Here is a 19,706-nt window from a genome sequence, read left to right as displayed (position 1 = left end):
AACAAGAAGGTAAAAGCAAAATAATTGAGCTCAGAATTCATACGACATAGTCTACTGTATTGTCAAACTTAAAAATCTAAATGAGGGGCGCGCGACCTGCGCCGTCATAGATGAAGTCTGTGGCCGCGCCGGCGTGTATTTAAGCTTCAAAACAAGCACGAGACAAGAGAACCTGCGACGCCATTAGTGATAAATTACCTAAATTTAGATAATTACATGTCGTTCACGTACTTGCCTATATTTATAAATCTTATCAAAAGTATCGAATTAGTGTGGGATGTTACAGCAAATCAAAGTAGTAGGTTAGTTGGCTTATTGTTGAAAATGAAAAATAAATTACTGGTATCATAAACCTTATAAAAGTTACAAACGGTTGATACATGTCTCGGAAATGGAAAAGAATAGTATATAATAGTATAGTACAATCAATATAGAAGAGGTTATTTAATTCCAGATGAGGGATGGATGCCTTCACGATCGAGATAGAAGCACGTATTTTCTTTTTGTCCTCAAACTGCGACATCTTTGTCGTCATATGTTTTCGTCGGACTTTGCAAAATTATATCTAAACTCGAACTTTTATTCAGTAAATTCAATTAAATTTTAACCATTCATTGAAGTTTCATTTGCAACTAAATGAGACATATTATAATCTACCAATTCTCTAATCAAACGTAACTCATAAAAAATCTTAATCGCAATGATGGCCGTACTTCTAATACAAAAACGTTGGCCGACTCTAGAAATTAGGTTCAAATATTTAATTCGTAGTTGAAGCACCAAACCTTGATTTGAATAGTTGAAGCTTTAAATTAAGGCAGCCACGCGCGCCTAAGTTATCATTTACCGTTTTCTATTTAGTTCTACCCGGCGACAGAAGGTCAGTCATGTGCGATACCCCCAAGAAACAAGAGTCAAATGGCTGAATTATAGGCCTATGTGAATCACACCTGTTTCTATGACTGGATTCCAGTATTCCCTCACCATTCTAATCGTCCCTTTCTATGAGATTCCGGTTTCGTCTCATTATAATTGTTTATCGTACTGTTTACCTTTTTAGTATTGCGAGTTATGTAAATATTTTCGTCCTGACGCGTCTGCTCAAAAACTTTTATGCAAGGTTATTTCTCAATGTTTTTTGATTGGATTTTAATACGTTTTGGTCTGTGGCTGAATATATTACTACTAATTTCGTCAAAGCGAAAGCAAAGGTATCGCTTCGAAGTATCCCGAAAATTTTCTGAAATGCTTTTTTCATCAACTTCTCGGCGATAGTCTGCTGAAATTCCCGGTTACGGTTTGTACATTCCAAAGATATTTTTATTAGGTCGCAGAGGTAAAATATATCCCATGGCAGATCATAACGGTATAATCGTAGTGCTGCTATAGCGCGAGGTCTGCCGCACTGTAGCGTGAGATCTGCCTTGAACTAGTGCTGTAGCGTGCGGTCTCTGCTGGAATTCGGGTGAAACACCTTCTGCAATATTTTGAATTTCAATCGATGTTACTTTGTTCAGACCGAGAGGAATCTAAGACTGCACCCGGGTAACGGCATTTGGCGGTAGACCTCATGCTATAACAGCACCGAAATTGCTACCGGTATACTCATATCAATGGCATCGGTAATTCTAAATCTGTTGTTCTAGCTAGCATCTGGTCTATTCTTGTGTTTGATATCTAGACGCGTTCGTGACAAAATGGCAGACGGAAATTTGTTCAAGAATAACATATTTAGTTATTTTGGTAAAATTTCGAGCTGATTGGGCATACCCGAGTGCCTTAATATAAATAGAATCGAACTAATTTCTAACTCAGTTAGGCTTTTCGTTCAGGCACTAACATTTAGAATTAGACGGATGTGTTTGTCGAATCGTGTGGGCGGTGTGGCAAACTGGTCTTGTTAATATTTACTGATCATAAATCAATCGTGAATTTAATTCCTTCCTTGGAGAAAGTTGTAATAATAAAAATATTTGATAGAATTATTCAGTCATCAATAAACAGTCATCAATACGAAAAAAATACATAACACCGTGACACAAATAAAATTGCTTTGGTATTGACGGGAGGGAGCGATACGATCATGAGGTCATCGAGGTTAACTCCCAGTGGCAGATCGCTTCGTGTGTAGTTTCACCCCAAAAAGTGCTATCGCGATGCTTTAGTAATAACTGATTAAATCAGAAAGATCAGCTGAATTCTACCTTGTCACTAAATTAACATCAATCACAATTAATAGTGTTCTGCAATATTGAAATTCACGTTATTGGAGACGCATCGCTCTATTTAGCGGGATGTTCGTGTGCAGAACGGATTTATACGCAACGAATTGCTTGCTATCTTGTAATCGTGTGTTATCGATCTCGCGGAAAATCGACGACGATTTCTCATTAATTTAAACTTGTCGGACATTCACTCATTTCCAATAATGACCAACAGTGCAAAGTGGGACTCGATAAATGGTTAACTTACAAAACCTTATAGAGAATTGAGTGAAAACACGGTATTTATTTATATAGCTGTATACTGGTATTCAGACGTAATTTTATAACCAGCGAATGAGCGAGAGAGGAAAGTCCAAATATATCAACAAATGGTTTCGTATGGTGTTGAATTGTAAAACAGCTGAATTGATTTTGATAAGAATAGAAAAGTTACCATAGCGATTCTTAACGGTAGTGGTATTGAAGTAGGATTATGCATTAAACAAGTGCCGTAAAAACGATCAAATAGATGGACGCGTGTCGGTACCAGTACGATAAGACTGCCTTTGAAGTGCAGATTGAAATTCGTTTGGCGTTAGTTGCGGTGAAATGCGATTTTTCTTCACAGCAATCACACCCCGACCACAACAATAATTTGGCAAACACGCTCTATAGGTCTATTTCGTGTCCAATAATATATTTGCATTTGCGTAATTAAAAAAAAAAACAGAAGCCGTAACTTCTTATACGTCCAACCAATCCATTAACATTTTCGTGGCGCTACTCAGTCACTTCAAAAATGAATTATGTATTGTAATTATGAAAATGAGAACGCAGTAACGTACTTCTTGATTTGCATCAAGGTGTGCCAAGGGTAAGTCGAGGTAGTGCAAGAAATGGTTTGGTATTTGCGCTTATGTCCATAAGGGAACGTGGCTTGTTGCATTTTAACAAAAACCTATGTATGTACGAATAATAATAAAGAAATCCCGTATCCCGTTCGTGCTATTATAAGTCAGTCACATTAAGCACAGAACGCCCTTGCTTGTCAACTTGATAAATCGTAATATTTATTAATTGTTCATATATCTTTAAATAGTTTGCGCTTCAATTAGAATCAGATTAATGTAAAGAAACTTGGAAAACGTTTTCTATATTGGTTAGTTTCATATACATTGTATGCAACATGAGTAAATCGCTTTTCACTGCCGATGAATCGACAGCACTGAAGACATCATGGAAAACTTTGACAAAAGCAGGCATCGCTCCAGTGGGGCAGTTGGTGCTTCACAGGTATGAGAAATATGTTAATTTAAAACAACCCTGCCATAATTGAAAACTATCCGCCTTTTTCGACTGTGGATTATTTCATTAGATCATCAATGTTACATTATTACTCGACGCAAATGCGTACTCCCGCATGTATTGCTGTCCATCTAAGAACTTTGACATTCCCTAATTTGTCATATGAGCTACGGGTACAAATTGCAGATATCGAAACTCGTACAGCATGTTTTGCATGACCGAAAGTTTTTCCTTTCAATTGTGCCATGTTTACTTCAGCGGAAACATCAATCAAGATTAGCATACATTTAATTTAGGACGCGTTTTCATGAATAGAAACGTATAACCCATTTCAAGAACCGTTTTAGGCTATGTAGCAGACAATATTTGATCATATTGGGTAATGGTAATTGCTAAATCACCGAAAACGAATATTATAAATCTAAACTGCAGTTTGTGATGTCACGATGTCTTCATTTATATTTTATCCATATAAAAATTAATGACAAATAAGGACACAAAATTGTGAAATATTTTATCGAACAAGCAAATGCGGCACATAACAAAATTTTTGAGGCAAGAACAGGCTTCTTTTAATTCGACTCTATTGGTTGGCCGTCCGAAATATATTTATAAGAGTAATTAGGATTTTGTTCTGTACAATCGACTCCGACTGCAGGTCCGAACTACAAGAAAATCAAATTTTGATTACGAAAACTTTTGCGTGTGCAAGTCGCCTATAACTATAATAGACTGTTAACAACGCTTGGTAAAATTAATGTTTTTTGTAGAAAGTTTTGACTTATTTAATCACCTCTGAAAATCACGTAATTTTCACTCCGACTTTCGGGAGTTTGAAATATAAAATTGCATTCGTAATTCTCGGCGTTTTCTTAATAATTTATGAATCCTGACAAAGTTACCATTTGCCGACTATATCAGGACTAAAAATTCATTATCGCATAATCAATCGTTTTGTCCAAAATTAATTTCAACAATTATCAACTTTGATTTTTCTGGTATGTATCCAAATTGCAACGCTACGATATTTAGACTGCCAATAAAATGCTCACGCGAAATTAAATAACCCTCAATGCTGAGAATGGCGTGACGTTCGAATGTAACGTGAGGGAGGTAACGCATAAATTGCATTTTAATATACAGTATAAAGAAGTACTGTAAGAAATGGTGGTAGATATGTTTCTTCTTCTTCTAATGTTCAAACTCCTTTTAATAAAACTTATAGGAGATAGAAAGTAATCACAGCGGTACGCCACAAGCTTCTCGTAATTCTCCCTGCCGAACGAAAGCGCCATAAATAATTGAGAATTAAATTGAATTTGGTGTGAATTAATGAGATCATACTTGAAGTTTTTTTTTTACGAGGTTATGAAATTTTACTACGCCCGGCTTAATTATTAGAAGAAGAAAAAACATGATAGCTTTTTCACATTCGTTAAATTCATGAATGCATTTTTAAATATATTTCTGTATAGGTAATATTGCATTGGGCGCGTTGAATTTACATATTAGTGGAAAATTCATAACGTTGACACTATAAATGGCCGTAAACTTTCTATAGTATTTAAGTGAGACATTGACATATTCGATTTTGCGAGATTGAAAGCAGATCGTTCACAAAAATAAACGTTTCATCTTTCATGTTGAACTTTAGTTACTGGCTACCATTGCGTTAAATTACAGAATATATGAAAATTTTGAGTGAAAAAAAGGAAATCCAAAAAAGGATATAAAAAATGACGGGCTTTCAACTGACGTCCGAACTTTGAACTGAACTGACGATGTCCGAACTCTTTCTCAATGGCGAAATGCTGCATCGTTGTGCTTATTTTACAGATTTTATTCCAATTTTTCTCAATAATTTAAGTTCATTATCTCATAGCTGTTTCACTGGTCGTTTTGACATGAACTATTAATTCTCATATCGACCGGTATTTACTGACTCCCAATTCTATAGTACAATTTCTTATAGTCTCAGCAGCTCTTGCATTTAAGTGGTTGCCCATAATTTCGCTCAAGGATCAATCTCCTTAACTTGTGAGTAAGTGTACGTAACACAGTGAGCACATTTCTTTGAAAAAATGAATGTAATTCGTGGAACTTCACAACATTTTCTATTTCACTAAATAATATGATCGTTGTTATAACTGTTATAACCTGGGAAACTGTTCAATAAACTGTGTTTTTCAACTTGTATTCTAGATTTTTTAATGATGTTCCTGAGGTCAGAGAATTATTTTACAACGTTGGTGTGGATGAGGATCGCCCACAGAGTTTAACAATGGAATCTTTGATGAAAGATAATCGATTTCGCGAGCATGCAAAAAGGTACGTTCATGTTTTGTATGGTGATTGTGAAAAATACGCGCTATTTATCCTAAAAACATCTTAAATAAAATAGTTGCAAACCACCAAAAAAATACTCGATCTATTTAGTTCAATTTTTGTATTAAGTAATATCATTTTTTTTTTTAATAAATTTGTCATAATATATGACGGACGTAAAATTCATATATTGTTCGTTATATTGGAAAGATTTTTTCTTTTTACAGAGTCGCATATGCAATTGATACCGTCATAAGAAATTTAGACGAAACAGATGTAATTGTGGAAAAATGCTCAGAGTTGGGAAAAATCCACGTTAAACATAAAGTCCAGCCGCATCAGTTTGATGTGAGTATACAAAAATGCCAATCTAAAACTGGCAAAATGTTCTGGGTTGACAAACCAACCAACGACGGCACAAGTTCATATTATGACCTAGTCTAGATATTAGAAAGTATATAAATTGGTTATAAATTTTTTCCTATTGCAAGTTAGAAATGTCATTGCCGATGTCACGAACGGTGAATGCTAGTCGCACGGGGAATTACGTCATGACCTTTTTAATTTTCATATGTATGTTTGCCAAGTCTATAACGTTGACATTATTTGCCGTGAACTTTCTGTAGTATTCAATATGTAAATTTAACGAATCGTTAGCTAAGTGATGCCTGTAACTCGCACTCTTCTTTTACAGTTTGAATAGTTTATAAAGTGTGCGTAGATATGTATTACAATAATAAGAAATAAGTTAATGAGAATATTACCAATACTACACGCAAAAACAAATTAAATCTTTCTCCCTGAAACAAATAAAGTGCTCCCTTGGGATGAATTCCTCCCGGAGTGGCAACGGGAAGTGACGTTTTTAAAATGATGATCGATTGCTGAACCCAGAAGTGTTTTTTGTCCAACAACAATAACGCATACGCCATGAACAACGACAATGGATTAGAAATTTTATCCAAAGTTCTACAGAGTGCATCAGAGAAAATATTCAATCCACATATCCGTAGCAAGTTGAAAATTCCATTCAGAGATATTCCGTGTCAGAATTATGTTAGGGCACGAAGGCCTAGCAGCTAACGAGATTGACTGAACTTTGCTGGCATCGCAGTTTACAAATCGTGGGTTGTAATTCCGCGACCACCGCCTCATTCTGCGTGTAATATATTGGGTGAAAAATTTGGTCGTGAATGAGGAAAGATTCGGTCCTTTCACCACAATAGCAACTAGATAGATGTTCAGGTGTTCAATAAATTTTCATCATTTTCGTGGAAGTAATTAACGAATTTAATATGTTTTTTTTTATCAATAACGGTTATCGTCATTCCAATGGGTCAATTTTAGTGACATTTGGTCGGTATCGACCAGAATTAAAATAATGAGTACTGTATCTCTAACGCCGTCTACAAATTTCTTTCGTGCCTGCTTTTTCATTTCAAATGAAGGGGTGACGTTCACGCATTTATGCATCTAAATTAATTTGTATTTTTTTTCAATTTTTTTCAGTTATTGGGTGAAGTGCTCGTGAATGTAATCAAAGGAGCTCTCAATTACGACGTTACTCATCCCATTATGCAAGCGTGGATAAAGGCATACGGAGCCATTGCTAGCGCAGCAAAAGCAGGAATGAAAACTCGATAAAAGACAGTCCCTCTCATCACTTCAACGCCTTTTTATCATTCAATCCACTCCGATTTCGGTTTGAATAAAATATAACTCCAACTTGTACACAATTTCGAATCTAACCCTAGCTCCTAACTTCGACAAAATTCCCTAAACATTCAAGATTTAGACTCCGACGACTTTGTAAATACGACTCCAGTGAAAACATGCTGAACTCCGGCACCACAGACTTGGTATTGGTCTTCTCGGATGTCAGTCACAGATAGGGATGATTCGGACGAACTGGCCAAATGGGCCGTTTTGATAAATTGTTGCTGCGTGGACAAAATATCGCCAACGTATAAAAGTATAGTGAGAAACTTATTGTACAAAAAATGCATTCAACGGTTTTAAAGGCTTAACAACTTTAATGATTCATTCTTAAAATAAATAGAAACTGCCATATTTTCGAAATGCATTGATTTTCCGGGAAATGGTCATCAATTCACAATTGAGCTTATTTAGATTTAGATGTTGTATCTGAAGTGATCAATAAAAGTATATAGAGCCTTTCAGATATAGATTCAGAGCAGGATAAGGCTCAAAATCACTTATAAAAAGACAACAGTAGCATAGAAAAACACAAAACACACAAACAAGCTCAAAAACAACGGGAACAATACCAATGGATCAACATATTCATTCCAATTAGCTTATGGTCATATCGCTCCTTCCTGTCCATACCAAAACAATTGTGTTGATGACTCTATTTGTGGTTGACGAAATATTAAAATCTCTCTCTCTTACTTAGACAACCAAAAATAGACAGACCAAACCCTTCCGTTCAGTGATGGGATTCAGGGCAGTTCGCACGGGTTCCAGCAAAAATGTTCATTGCAGTGTCGTGTTAATCAGAGTTCTTGTTGTTTGCGTCAGACGTTCGACCAGTGGTGTTGTATACGCGTCTGGCCATTGTTTACATGTGACGAGAAGTCCCCGTACGCGATCCGCCCGCACACTTGTCGAATGTTTTTCTGACGTGCGGTCTAGCTTTGTTTTGATCATACTGTCATAGTCAAGTCTTTTGTTATGCTGTATTAAATCTTGTGTGTATCATTCACTGAGTCTTTTCTGAACTCGCATTGGCTATATAATTAAGAACAGAACATGGCGTTGTCGGCAGGATCTTATTAGCCGTGCCATTGAATTGACCAGTGAACATTAACGGATATTGGATCATATTTTGAATATATCTGTAACTGACTGTTATGTCAACTAAAGCTGAATTATCGAAGATGTTGGATGAAGCTAAACAGGAGTTGCAAGAAAAATCGCAGGAAATTGGACGATTGAAAGAGGAATCAACCAAACCAGTCCATGAAATCGCGGACGGCGGTTGGTTGAAGCAGTTTCTGGAAATGCAGCAAAAGCAAATGGAGGCTTTGGTTTCCACACTTGGTTCTCAAGCGAACAGTTCGAGAACTGAAACTCCCACGCTGAAAGGACGCATATCAGCCAAATCTCCACCAGAGCTGACTGCTGATATTTCTTTGTCAGGCCTTGACTCTTGGAAGATTATGTGGTCCGATTACATGCAAATTTCGGGATACAATCAGGAACCACAAAAGAAACAAGTCGCTGTTTTTCGCGGCTGTCTGTCGCTAGAAATGCTGTCCGTCGTAAAACACGTTCTAAATATCAGCGAAGAGACCGAAAAATCCGTTGACGATATTTTAGAAGATATCAAGAAGCATATTCGCATTCAGAGAAATGTTGCACTAGACAGGGTGTTGTTCGAAGAGCGCAAACAAGGTGACGAAGAAAGCTTCGATTCGTTTTTAATCGCATTGAAAAAGCTAGGAAAAGACGCTGATCTCTGCGAAAACTGCTACGATGATCGGCTTACTACACGAATCATTGCTGGCGCAAGAAACGCAACAGCCAGAGAAGAGCTTTTCCTAATCTGCAGACAGCGGTTGATCTGTGCAGATCAAAGGAAATGGCAATAATTAACAACTCTGATTTGTCGAAAAGCAGAATCCTATTGCCAATTCGATACAGATCAAGAAACCGTTTCAAAGACGATTCAAACCTAAGAACGATCGAAACAACATGCCTTGTCAATATTGTGGTCGAAGGCATAGCCAAGGAAAGGTGAATTGTCCTGCGTATGGAAAAAGGCTAAAAATTTTGCCCGAAACGTATCCCGCACCGATCTGCAACGGTATTCGTCTCTCCAGAAAGAAGCAAATTCAGTTGCCACCGCAAACTGAAGAAAATGTTGAAGCAATTCGCTCAATACTTTTGACAAAGTATGAAGATGTTTTCGATGCAAAGGAGAAGCTCGATGTCATGGATGGGAGACCGTTAAAGATTGAATTAACGGAAGGATCTCAACCATTTTCCTTAAAATCTCCAAGACAAATACCTTACGCTCAAAGAGATGATGTGAAAGCCGAGCTTGATGGAATACTGAAACGCAATATCATTTGGAAGGTTGAAGAACCAACCGACTGGGTTCATCCACTTGTGATAGTACAGAAGGCAAACGGAAAGCCTAGAATCTGTGTAGATCTCACAAAGTTGAATGAATATGTTAAGCGTCCTTTGCACCCATTTCCTTCACCCAGCGAAGCCGTGTCGAATATACCGACAGGATCGAAGTATTTCACTACGATCGATGCAATGAAGGGATATTGGCAAGTACCACTGGACAAAAATAGCAGCTTGTTGACAACATTTATCTCTCCGTGGGGGAGGTATTGTTTCAACCGTGCCCCGATGGGATTGAGCGCATCAGCGGACGTTTATTGTCACCGTGGAGACAAAGCATTTGAAGGACTGCAGTCCATACAAAAAGTTGTTGACGATACGCTAATTCACGCTCAGACAGTTCCACAACAAGTTGAAAGAACAATTGAAGTTCTAGACCAATGCAGAAGTAATAAAATTACGCTGAATCCGGAGAAATTTATTTTCTGCAAGAAATCTGTGAATTTTGTGGGCTACGAAGTCAGTGAAGCTGGAATAAAGGATGATTCCGGAAAATTACGTGCAATTGCAGAATTCCCGAAACCAGGCAATATCACAGAGCTGAGATCATTTATGGGTCTTGTGAATCAGTTAGGAAATTTTTCGAGCAAAATCAGTGCAGCTGCGAATCCTCTCAGAGCTTTACTCCGCAAGAAAAATGCGTTTGTCTGGGAAAGTATTCATGATGACGCTTTCGACGAGACGAGGAAAGTTTTGACTTCGCCTCCAATACTCGCATTGTTCGACTCAAATTTGCCAACATCATTGCAAACCGATGCATCAAGAACCAGAGGTTTAGGATTTGTGTTGTTGCAAAAGCATAATGATGAATGGAAAATGGTACAGTGCGGATCAAGATTTATAACCGAAACTGAAAGTCGATATGCAATGTGCGAGCTTGAAATGTTAGCAATCGTATGGGCTGTCAAGAAATGCAGATTGTATTTGCAAGGACTGTCAGACTTTTCAGTCATGACAGATCATCGTCCGCTCATTCCTATTCTAAACAGCTATACGCTGGACATGGTCGAAAATCCGCGTCTTCAGAGATTGAAGGAGAAACTGTGCACTTATAATTTCAACGCGATTTGGAGGAAAGGAAAAGAACATGCTATTCCCGGCGCTCTTTCGAGATCGCCTGTTAATGATCCCGTTGCTGGTGATGAACATGCGGAAATTGAGCGAGAATTCAGGAATGCTATCAAAGTTTGCGCAGCACTCATATCTGATCCTGATGTAAAATGTGGAAATGTCGAGTTGGAAGTCTCAATTCTATCTGATCTACGCGATGCAGGTAGAGAAGACGACTCGTACCGCGATCTCAGAGAAACAGTTCTGAATGGTTTTCCTTCGAATAGGAAACTCGTGAAAAATTCTTTGCGTCCATACTGGCAAGTCAGATATGAGCTGTCAGTAAAAAACGATTTGATACTTTTGGGTTCTAGAATTGTGATTCCAAAATCCAAGAGACGTGAAGTGTTGCAGAAATTACATGCGTCTCACCAGGGCGTTGAAAGAACAAAAAGACGTGCAAGACAATCGGTTTACTGGCCTGCTATATCCAGTGAGATTGAAAACACTGTATACAGTTGTCATATATGTCAAGAGAACAAAGCCAGTTTGTCGAAAGAACCGTTGATCGCAAGTGCAAATCCGTCGAGACCATTTGAGGACGTTTCTTTTGATCTATTTTCACATGCAGGAAAAGAATTTCTGGTATATGTGGATAGATATTCAGGATGGCCGTGTATTCATTCGTGGACAGAACATCCAACTTCTCGCCAAGTCATCAGAGTTCTACGAAAGTGGTTTGTCGATCTATCAGTGCCCGTCCGTTTAAGATGTGATGGGGGCCCTCAGTTCAAATCACGAATGTTTCTGGATTTTCTTAAACGCTGGGGAGTGAAAGTAGGATTTTCTACGCCATTTTACTCACAGAGCAACGGGCATGCCGAAGCCGGTGTGAAAGCCATGAAAACACTCGTCAAAAAGTCATGCCAGAATGAAAATATTGATGAAGAATCATTTCTACAAGGCTTACTCGAATGGAGAAATACTCCGAAGCAAACGGGATTTTCGCCAGCCGAAATCTTATTTGGTCATCAAATCAGATCAATCATTCCCGTCCACTACCGAGGATATGCGGACAAAACCAAAGATATTCTCGATGAGCTTGATAATGCTCATAAAATTATCAAGTCGAAAAGCAAAATGAGATATGACAGAAATACTCGTATCTTGAAGCCACTGCAAGTTGGACAACATGTACGAGTCCAAGATGTAACAACGAAACGTTGGGACCAATCTGGTGTCATTGTTGGTAGAGGCCGACACCGAGATTACCACGTCAAACTCCCGAGTGGCCGAACATATTGGAGAAATAGAAGATTCTTGTTTCCTGTAAAAGATGTTCCGGTTCTGGAAGAGAAGGAGAAAGTTGGTACTACTAGACCAGAAAAGAAAATCGAAATCAAGAAACAACCTGTTCCAGTCAGACGAAGTTCGCGAACTGCAAGAGGAGTGCCCCCTCTACGTTTCGGACAATATAATTGACCATAGAGTTTAAACCTGATAAAAAGTTTTATAAAATTTGAAACTTAAAGGGGGAGATGTTGTATACGCGTCTGGCCATTGTTTACATGTGACGAGAAGTCCCGAGAAAGTAATCAACTGCCAGACTCGTACGCGATCCGCCCGCACACTTGTCGAATGTTTTTCTGACGTGCGGTACTGCTTTGTTTTGATCATACTGTCATAGTCAAGTCTTTTGTTATGCTGTATTAAATCTTGTGTGTATCATTCACTGAGTCTTTTCTGAACTCGCATTGGCTATATAATTAAGAACAGAACAAGTGGTTTCCGACATTTTTTAATAAACATACCACTCTTGGCCGATTTTTAAATTTTCATTCCTTCCACCCTAAGTATAAAAACTATGTTCGCACCGGTTATGCCTATTCAATTTTAACGGAATATTTGCTTGCGGTGCGTGCGGCTTGTACTTTGGCTTTTGTACATTTTGAATAGTTTATAATGCACTACAATAATGATAAATACGTAAATACTATTAGTAATACTACACACAAACGCAAAGTAAATTTAATTTTTAAATCCCATCATTGCTTCCAGCTAGGGATTTGTTCAAAAAGAATTGTTTTAAAACAATTGTTTTAAATCAAGTTTTTTTTGCCTGTTTTGTTCAAAATGGCTGTACTATTTGATTTTTTTGTATTGAATAGGTTGAAGAAAAATGAATGTAAAAACTTGCCAAGCGATTTTTATTTGCAATAAATTCTCCAAAACGCCACAAATAACGATAGAGGCTCGTACACGCCTTCTCAAGCTGTAGCTCAGTGGTTGGCGCAGTAAGACGCAACCGATAACGTAACGTCATTACGTAAACGACCCTGCGGCGAAACACTTTGCAAAAATTGAAATGCGATCGAATAAATGAGTTTGTATAATCTTGAAAAACTCTATCACTTCAACCTTTCAAACAAAGCTTGCTAATCATTAATTAACCGAACAGTATAAACCGTAATAATGCCTTCATTTTATGAGAAAAATGTCACTACATAAAATCGAAATCCAGGGGCGCAGCCAGGAGGGGGTGATGGGGGGTTACATGGGTCGTTTACCCAATTTACCCAAACCAATTTAATCCTGTTGCCAAAAATAATAGCATGCAGTATTAATAAACTGGTAATAATATGATGATTTATCAACATATGATAAATCGCCGCTAAAAGTAGAGAAGCGTTATGTGCAAATATCACAGGAATTTAAATTCGCAGCGAATTCACTTTCAGTAATATAGTTAACGGCGCATTGAAATGAAAAGTTGATTATTCTTGACCAAAGAGAATGGTCGGCGATTGCTGAAAGTAGGACATACAAAGAAAGGCTAATGAGACACAGCGCCGCACATGTTGTTTTGCCATCATCGGCATCGGAACATCTTTTTAAAGACCTACAAACGCGTTTTTATTTCACCGCAATTCCCCTCCCCCCCCCCCCCCCCCCCTTTAAAAAATCCTGGCTGCGCCCCTGTCGAAATCCACATTATGGCGTCATAACAGATTAGTTTTTAGAATTAATAAAAAACAAAACCCTACTTCCAGCCCTACATTTTTAACGTAACTTGACTCTGCAACTATTATGATATTTATCTTTGCAATTATCACTTGTTTTGTCTACAGAAAGTAGATTATTAACTAACGGAAGCCCACAAAAATACTTTCTATTTTGCAGATCAAGATTATTCGTTTAATACAATCTCTTCGGGAATTCTTGCAGCAACGGCCAAAATAGATAGTATAGACTAGAGTCTATACAGACAAACAGAACGGATCTGCAGTTCAATGTCCTAGCTAGTACACCCAGAATAAATATATATGTTTGGGTATGTTTTGCGTACACATGTGTATTGTGGACTTCTTATCTGGCCGATCACCATTTTCCTTGTCTGTTCAACACAAATGCAAAAGTAGTTTTATAAGCCTGCAGCTGATTAGCAATATCGTTATTGTGTTTAGAAGAAATACTCCGTTTTTATGACCTGAGGCATAAACGACGCAGCCAGTAAGTCAACTAGTTGCCTCGCACCAACAGTTTGATCAGCTAGTCCAAGGGAAGTCTTCTATTTTGAGGTATGATAGTAAGACATAATAATATGGCAAATGCAGGCCTAGTGGCGACGTTAAACTAATACGCTGTCGACGGAAAGTTTAGAATAGATTTTACAGTTTGACTGATGCAAGATAGAGCATCTACTCGCCCGGGTGAGATACCACACGCGTGAAAATAAAAGCCAAAGGAGTAGCTATATACGTATACTACAAATACGCGAAAACAAGCATATCTACACTCTATGCAGTTTATAATTAGGATCTTTACAGGTGGCCGTGGTGGGGAAAATTAAAAACCGTGAAACCCAGGGTAAAAACTGAAAATTGGCATCATATTCTCGGTACAAGTTAAGAATACCCAATTGATCATTTTCATCAGGTTGAAGAACACTTTTTGTATCAAGTGTATGAACTTCAGTGTGTGCTTGCTATACCTATTCATTGTTGCTTTTAATTTATCTTGTATTTCCCAAGTTGTATTGCCATTTCTCTTCTGTTATCCTGCTTTGTCTTGACATATTACCTCTATTTGCATTGCTATCTGCAGATTGCATACTCACATTTGCACTATTTTATTGAATCCATGGTGGTTTTCAACTCCTTCCCATAGAAAAATGTCAGCTGATTCAGTCACAGGCTCATTGCGGATTACTACATTTCGGCTCACACAATATGCTTGGTAAAATCAGTCATCATTATTTTGTCGCGTGTCGCGTCCGTATTCATTGATACATATCCTAAACACAGATGTCGATAACACGCCCCATAAATCATTGCGGCTCACATTAGTTAGGATATAAAAAACAAACTTATCCCGGGGAGAGGAAGAGCGATGAGACAGTCTTAGACAAACTTACGGCGCACCATGTCCTCTCCGGTTACCAGTCCATGCTAGGTATCGGATTAGTTGGCAAGTTATTTGTTTCAGATGCATAGACTTGATGGTGGAGTAAGCCGTTGAACCACACTACGGCGTTGGCAAGCGGATTCCTAACGCTCAGCACGATGATCCACGCCGCCTAGTCAATGGTATTTTCATGATTGTGAATTTTTAATTGAAGGTTTCATATTTATCTGAATCTGGGGGATATGATCCAATAGTCATATGGCTTAAAGTGTTTATCCATTGAATTCATTCGGTTTATATTTTAACAGCTTTTGTGGTAAAATTTATACCGTTTTCGGAATGTCAATGAAAAGAATAATTCTGCGAAAAAGATGGTCGAAAACATCGGCTATAACGTCCGTTTTCATTGTTATATTTTTCTTGGAATTGTATAAATATGCACGCCAATTCAACAAGAAAATAATACTTTTCAAAGAAATTGATGAAGATACGGAAAATAAGGTAGAGTAGTAGTGAGTACCACAAAAGCAGTTTGATTGGTCTGATAACATAATATATATTCATATCCGTTAGTAAGTATTCAAGTTTTTTATTTGGTGAGTTCGTGAAAAAGTCGCACTCTTTTTGAAAGCGAATTAAATTATTGTGTCTGATCATATTTCATATCGAAGAGAATTGTTTTATGAGTGAGCATAACAACTTAACTGAAAGTCTTGTATTATTTTTTATTTCTTCGAACATTTTGTTTTTTGATTCGTTATAAAATAAAGCCACATGAAAGTGAGCGGAGTTGGAACCACATTTTTTTTTAATTTTGATGATCTCATCGCACACAAAAAAAAAAACGAATCCCACAGAAGCCACACAATTTTAAATGAATAATAGTAATGCAATGTTTAACCATTGAAAATTTGAAAGAGATTGGTCCAGTAGTTAATAAGAAAAGCGATTTTTACATACAGTCACCATAAGAAGAATACTAAAACATGATCAACAACAACATGATAAATAATAATTACAAAACGATCCATATGTCCATTTTGTGTCCAACAAGGGGCACGAAAGTCAAATGTCACATGCAAATGTTTCCGCGAATTAAAATAAAACAGCGATATTTTGGCCAAATACGTGGTTAGCCATGAGCCTAAAATATAAAGCCTTCTAACGACTTCTCCACCAAATTTGAAATCGATTATCCCCGACCATCTCAATAAAACTAATAGCAACAACAACATCAATCTAGGAAATTGATCCATTTGTACGATAAGGTATTGCTCTGCAGATAAAATTTGATATACTTTAATGTTTTACTCACATTCTTTTCAGTAGATAATTTTGTTGTGGAATCCGAGAGCTTGGAAGAATAAAGTAATTGATTCGACCGTATGTGGGAGGTGTAAATTCACAACCGACAAGACAAAGGTTAGCGCAATCACCAACCGCACATTTCTTGGAAATCTATGTTCAGCCTTGTACAATAGAATTAATTGTATTATTCATATTATTTATATCCATTTTGGTCGCTCCAGAAGTGTGTGTGCCAATATGGAGGTAACTAATTTTGTTCGCCTACTTTACAATCAAGTTGTGTCCCCGAACTCGTAATATAACTAAAGTAAGGGAAATCGGAATAAAATTATGGCCTAATCGGGTACACATACTACGGGAGTACCCAATTTCGATGTATTTTTGTAAAACGCTTCAAAATTCTAGTAAGTGTTTCAAACCTAGTAATCATTTCGTTTATCAGGAAATATTTCATGTTGATACAATCTGTTAGATGGATAATAAAATGCACTAGATTGGTGTTCACTCAACTTGTACCAAAGAAACGATGCTGCTTTTATATTCCAGATCGCTAATATAATAATTTCGTGTTTATTAATAAGATTTTATTTCAGATTAACTCTTCCAACACTGCAGCAGTATTATTCAGATCCGAACAAATAACTCGAGAAGAAATGCCTCCGATAAACTCCAGGTGAACTAAACTCTACATAACACACTAGCATATAGGATACACCCGATCCATAAGATCCTAGAGCACAATTATTCACTAATTCATCCAACACAGGCGAAAAGACCAATTATACATCTGGACCGCTGGGGAATCGGCTCCTTCATTGTTTCACCTTCGAAAGATTTGGCTCTTTTGGGAAGACAAATATGTTTTCAACATGACCATGACTTACAGGTAAACGGTATAATGTGAAAGAATTTTTTTCCAAAATTTCCTAAATTTGTCTTGGTTAGATTTCAGATTTGTAGCAATGATACAGATAATCTTTTCAACGTAGGCGGGATTCGTCTCTCTATCATCCGTATGGAACAGTCACCGAAGCCTACTCTTCGATACAAAGACGTGGATTTGTGGACAACCCGGGAAAAATTTTAGCAATGAAAACGAAACTCGCCGTTGCTGTGGTTTCAAACTGCAATTCTACATCGGGCGCAAAAGTACGGATGCAACTATTAAAGAACCTTAAGCATGCTGGACTCCAAGCAGATTATTATGGAAGCTGCTTTGGAAATCAAACTGTACCAAAAGGGAATCGAGAAGATTTTGAAAACGTACTTTCAAAATACAAGTTTTATTTTGCGTTTGAGAATTCATATCACTGTAAAGACTACGTCACTGAAAAGTTTTATCGGAATGCTCTCTACTTGGGAGTGGTGCCAGTTGTGTGGGGGACACTTAAAGAAGATTACGAATCTGTCGCTCCTCCGAGATCATTTATTCACGTTGAAGATTATTCTACAATCAACCATCTAATAAAGTATTTAAACTATCTCAACACAAACGACACGGCTTATCTGGAATATTTCAGGTATTTTATATTTTTATTCTCTATATTTAGTAAATATATAATAACTTATCTGTTTTCTCATTGTTCTTCTTACATGTTCTTCGGGTCTTGTTTTATTATCCCTCGCGTGTTTTATTATGCGTCCTCTTTCAACGAACCCATTAATTAATTAATAAACATGGAGATTCATGGCCAAAGTCTGGTTAAGTTCAATTTAGTATTTCACAACAATATTGCCTACGGAAGGATACCTCACTTCCTACAACCTTAACCTTTCTACTACCCTAAATGTATTAATAAAAGTGTACATCGAATTGTTGAAATTCGTTCGCATTTTATTTTTGAGTTTATTTTAGTTTGAAGTTATATTCATTTATTTCAGGTGGCACACTTTAAAAGAGTATGACCAGAAGCAATTTGATCGAGATTATACTTACTGTGTTCTATGCAAGATTTTACATGGAAAAAACCTAACTGATGATTCGACAATTCTTTCTTCAAAAGTGACAAAAACATTATTCACAAAGAACGCTTATTCCTCTCCATTCCCATCACTTCGATCATGGTTTTACAATGGAAATATCAGAGACTGTTTACGAACTCAATTACGAATTTTAGGAAACAACACAAAAATTTATTGATATTGATTTTATATACTTAGCATACATAAATAATAATAAAAACACTGTGATGCATGAAGTCTTTTCGATGCAATTACATCATCGCTGACTTTCTAATCCTTCAATCGATCACTTAGAATTAGATTATGCTCGATTTTCTTAACAACAAAATTAGTGCATGTTTTAGTAGGTTGTTTAGTTGGTATAAGATAATATTTATTCAAGAGAGATATTAACATATTTTACGGACCATAATGCGCACCATACATCTTTTTTTCTTTTTTAAAATCAATCGTGCGCCCTATAGTGTCCATGCACCTGAAAATGAACAACTGGCTAAATAATCCCATACCCGACATTGACTGGTAACCGGACGATAGGCCATGGTTCGTCATATGATTACGCCGTCTTATCGACTTTCCTCTTTCCAGGATAAATATGTAAATCCTATAAGCCGGTTCGCTTAATCAAATGTATGGATCAGGTAGCGCACTTTTCTTTATTGCCCACACCTAAAACCAGCACGGTACCAGTGCTTTAAAAACCTTTGCATCTTATAGCCTGATGCGCCTTATTTATTAATAAAAATACAATTCAAGCAATTTTTGACAGTGCGCCTTATAATACGGCGCGCACCTTGCGATCTCTAAAACATGGTACTTGTGTGACGAATCCGCGTGCTTTCGCTTGGCCACAAACATAAGGGGAGTGAGGACATATTTAAAAGTCGTTCCCGATGTTTAGTAATGACATGAAGGAATCTGAAATGGCATGAAGTCTAACCTATAGTAGTAGTTCCGTGAAAAGAATATTTTAGACTCTTGGCACAAATA

At 37.2% G+C, this 19,706-nt stretch overlaps 2 protein-coding genes across 2 annotated transcripts; both read left to right on the top strand.

Moving 5' to 3' along the window:
- The first annotated feature begins 3,286 nt into the window (after window positions 1–3,286).
- On the top strand, window positions 3,287–7,904 carry LOC120340562 (cytoglobin-like). Its single transcript, XM_039408850.2, has 4 exons — window positions 3,287–3,497; window positions 5,712–5,837; window positions 6,062–6,182; window positions 7,344–7,904. Exons 1-4 carry the CDS (start codon window positions 3,391–3,393, stop codon window positions 7,476–7,478), a joined length of 489 nt encoding a protein of 162 aa, XP_039264784.2. The 5' UTR covers window positions 3,287–3,390; the 3' UTR covers window positions 7,479–7,904.
- Window positions 7,905–14,734: 6,830 nt separating this feature from the next.
- On the top strand, window positions 14,735–19,361 carry LOC120340540 (4-galactosyl-N-acetylglucosaminide 3-alpha-L-fucosyltransferase FUT6-like). The gene is made up of 7 exons (XM_078119876.1): window positions 14,735–14,752; window positions 15,755–15,947; window positions 16,776–16,868; window positions 17,348–17,427; window positions 17,521–17,640; window positions 17,744–18,274; window positions 18,636–19,361. The coding sequence occupies exons 2-7, from the start codon at window positions 15,786–15,788 to the stop codon at window positions 18,892–18,894; spliced, it is 1,245 nt and encodes a 414-aa protein (XP_077976002.1). The 5' UTR covers window positions 14,735–14,752; window positions 15,755–15,785; the 3' UTR covers window positions 18,895–19,361.
- Window positions 19,362–19,706: the final 345 nt, after the last annotated feature.

Source organism: Styela clava, chromosome 14 (genome assembly GCF_964204865.1).
Source record: "Styela clava chromosome 14, kaStyClav1.hap1.2, whole genome shotgun sequence".
Lineage (NCBI taxonomy): Eukaryota > Metazoa > Chordata > Ascidiacea > Stolidobranchia > Styelidae > Styela > Styela clava.
The sequence above is the reverse complement of the archived record's forward strand: the minus strand, read 5'-3'. Positions and strand labels throughout refer to the sequence as shown.

Coding starts and splice junctions, on each gene's coding strand:
- LOC120340562 (XM_039408850.2), top strand. CDS start 3,391: ATGAGTAAATCGCTTTTCACTGCCGATGAATCGACAGCACTGAAGACA. Junction 5,838..6,061: donor TTTCGCGAGCATGCAAAAAG/GTACGTTCATGT, acceptor TTCTTTTTACAG/AGTCGCATATGCAATTGATA. Junction 6,183..7,343: donor TCCAGCCGCATCAGTTTGAT/GTGAGTATACAA, acceptor AATTTTTTTCAG/TTATTGGGTGAAGTGCTCGT.
- LOC120340540 (XM_078119876.1), top strand. CDS start 15,786: ATGTCAATGAAAAGAATAATTCTGCGAAAAAGATGGTCGAAAACATCG. Junction 15,948..16,775: donor ATGAAGATACGGAAAATAAG/GTAGAGTAGTAG, acceptor TCTTTTCAGTAG/ATAATTTTGTTGTGGAATCC. Junction 17,641..17,743: donor AACATGACCATGACTTACAG/GTAAACGGTATA, acceptor TTTTCAACGTAG/GCGGGATTCGTCTCTCTATC.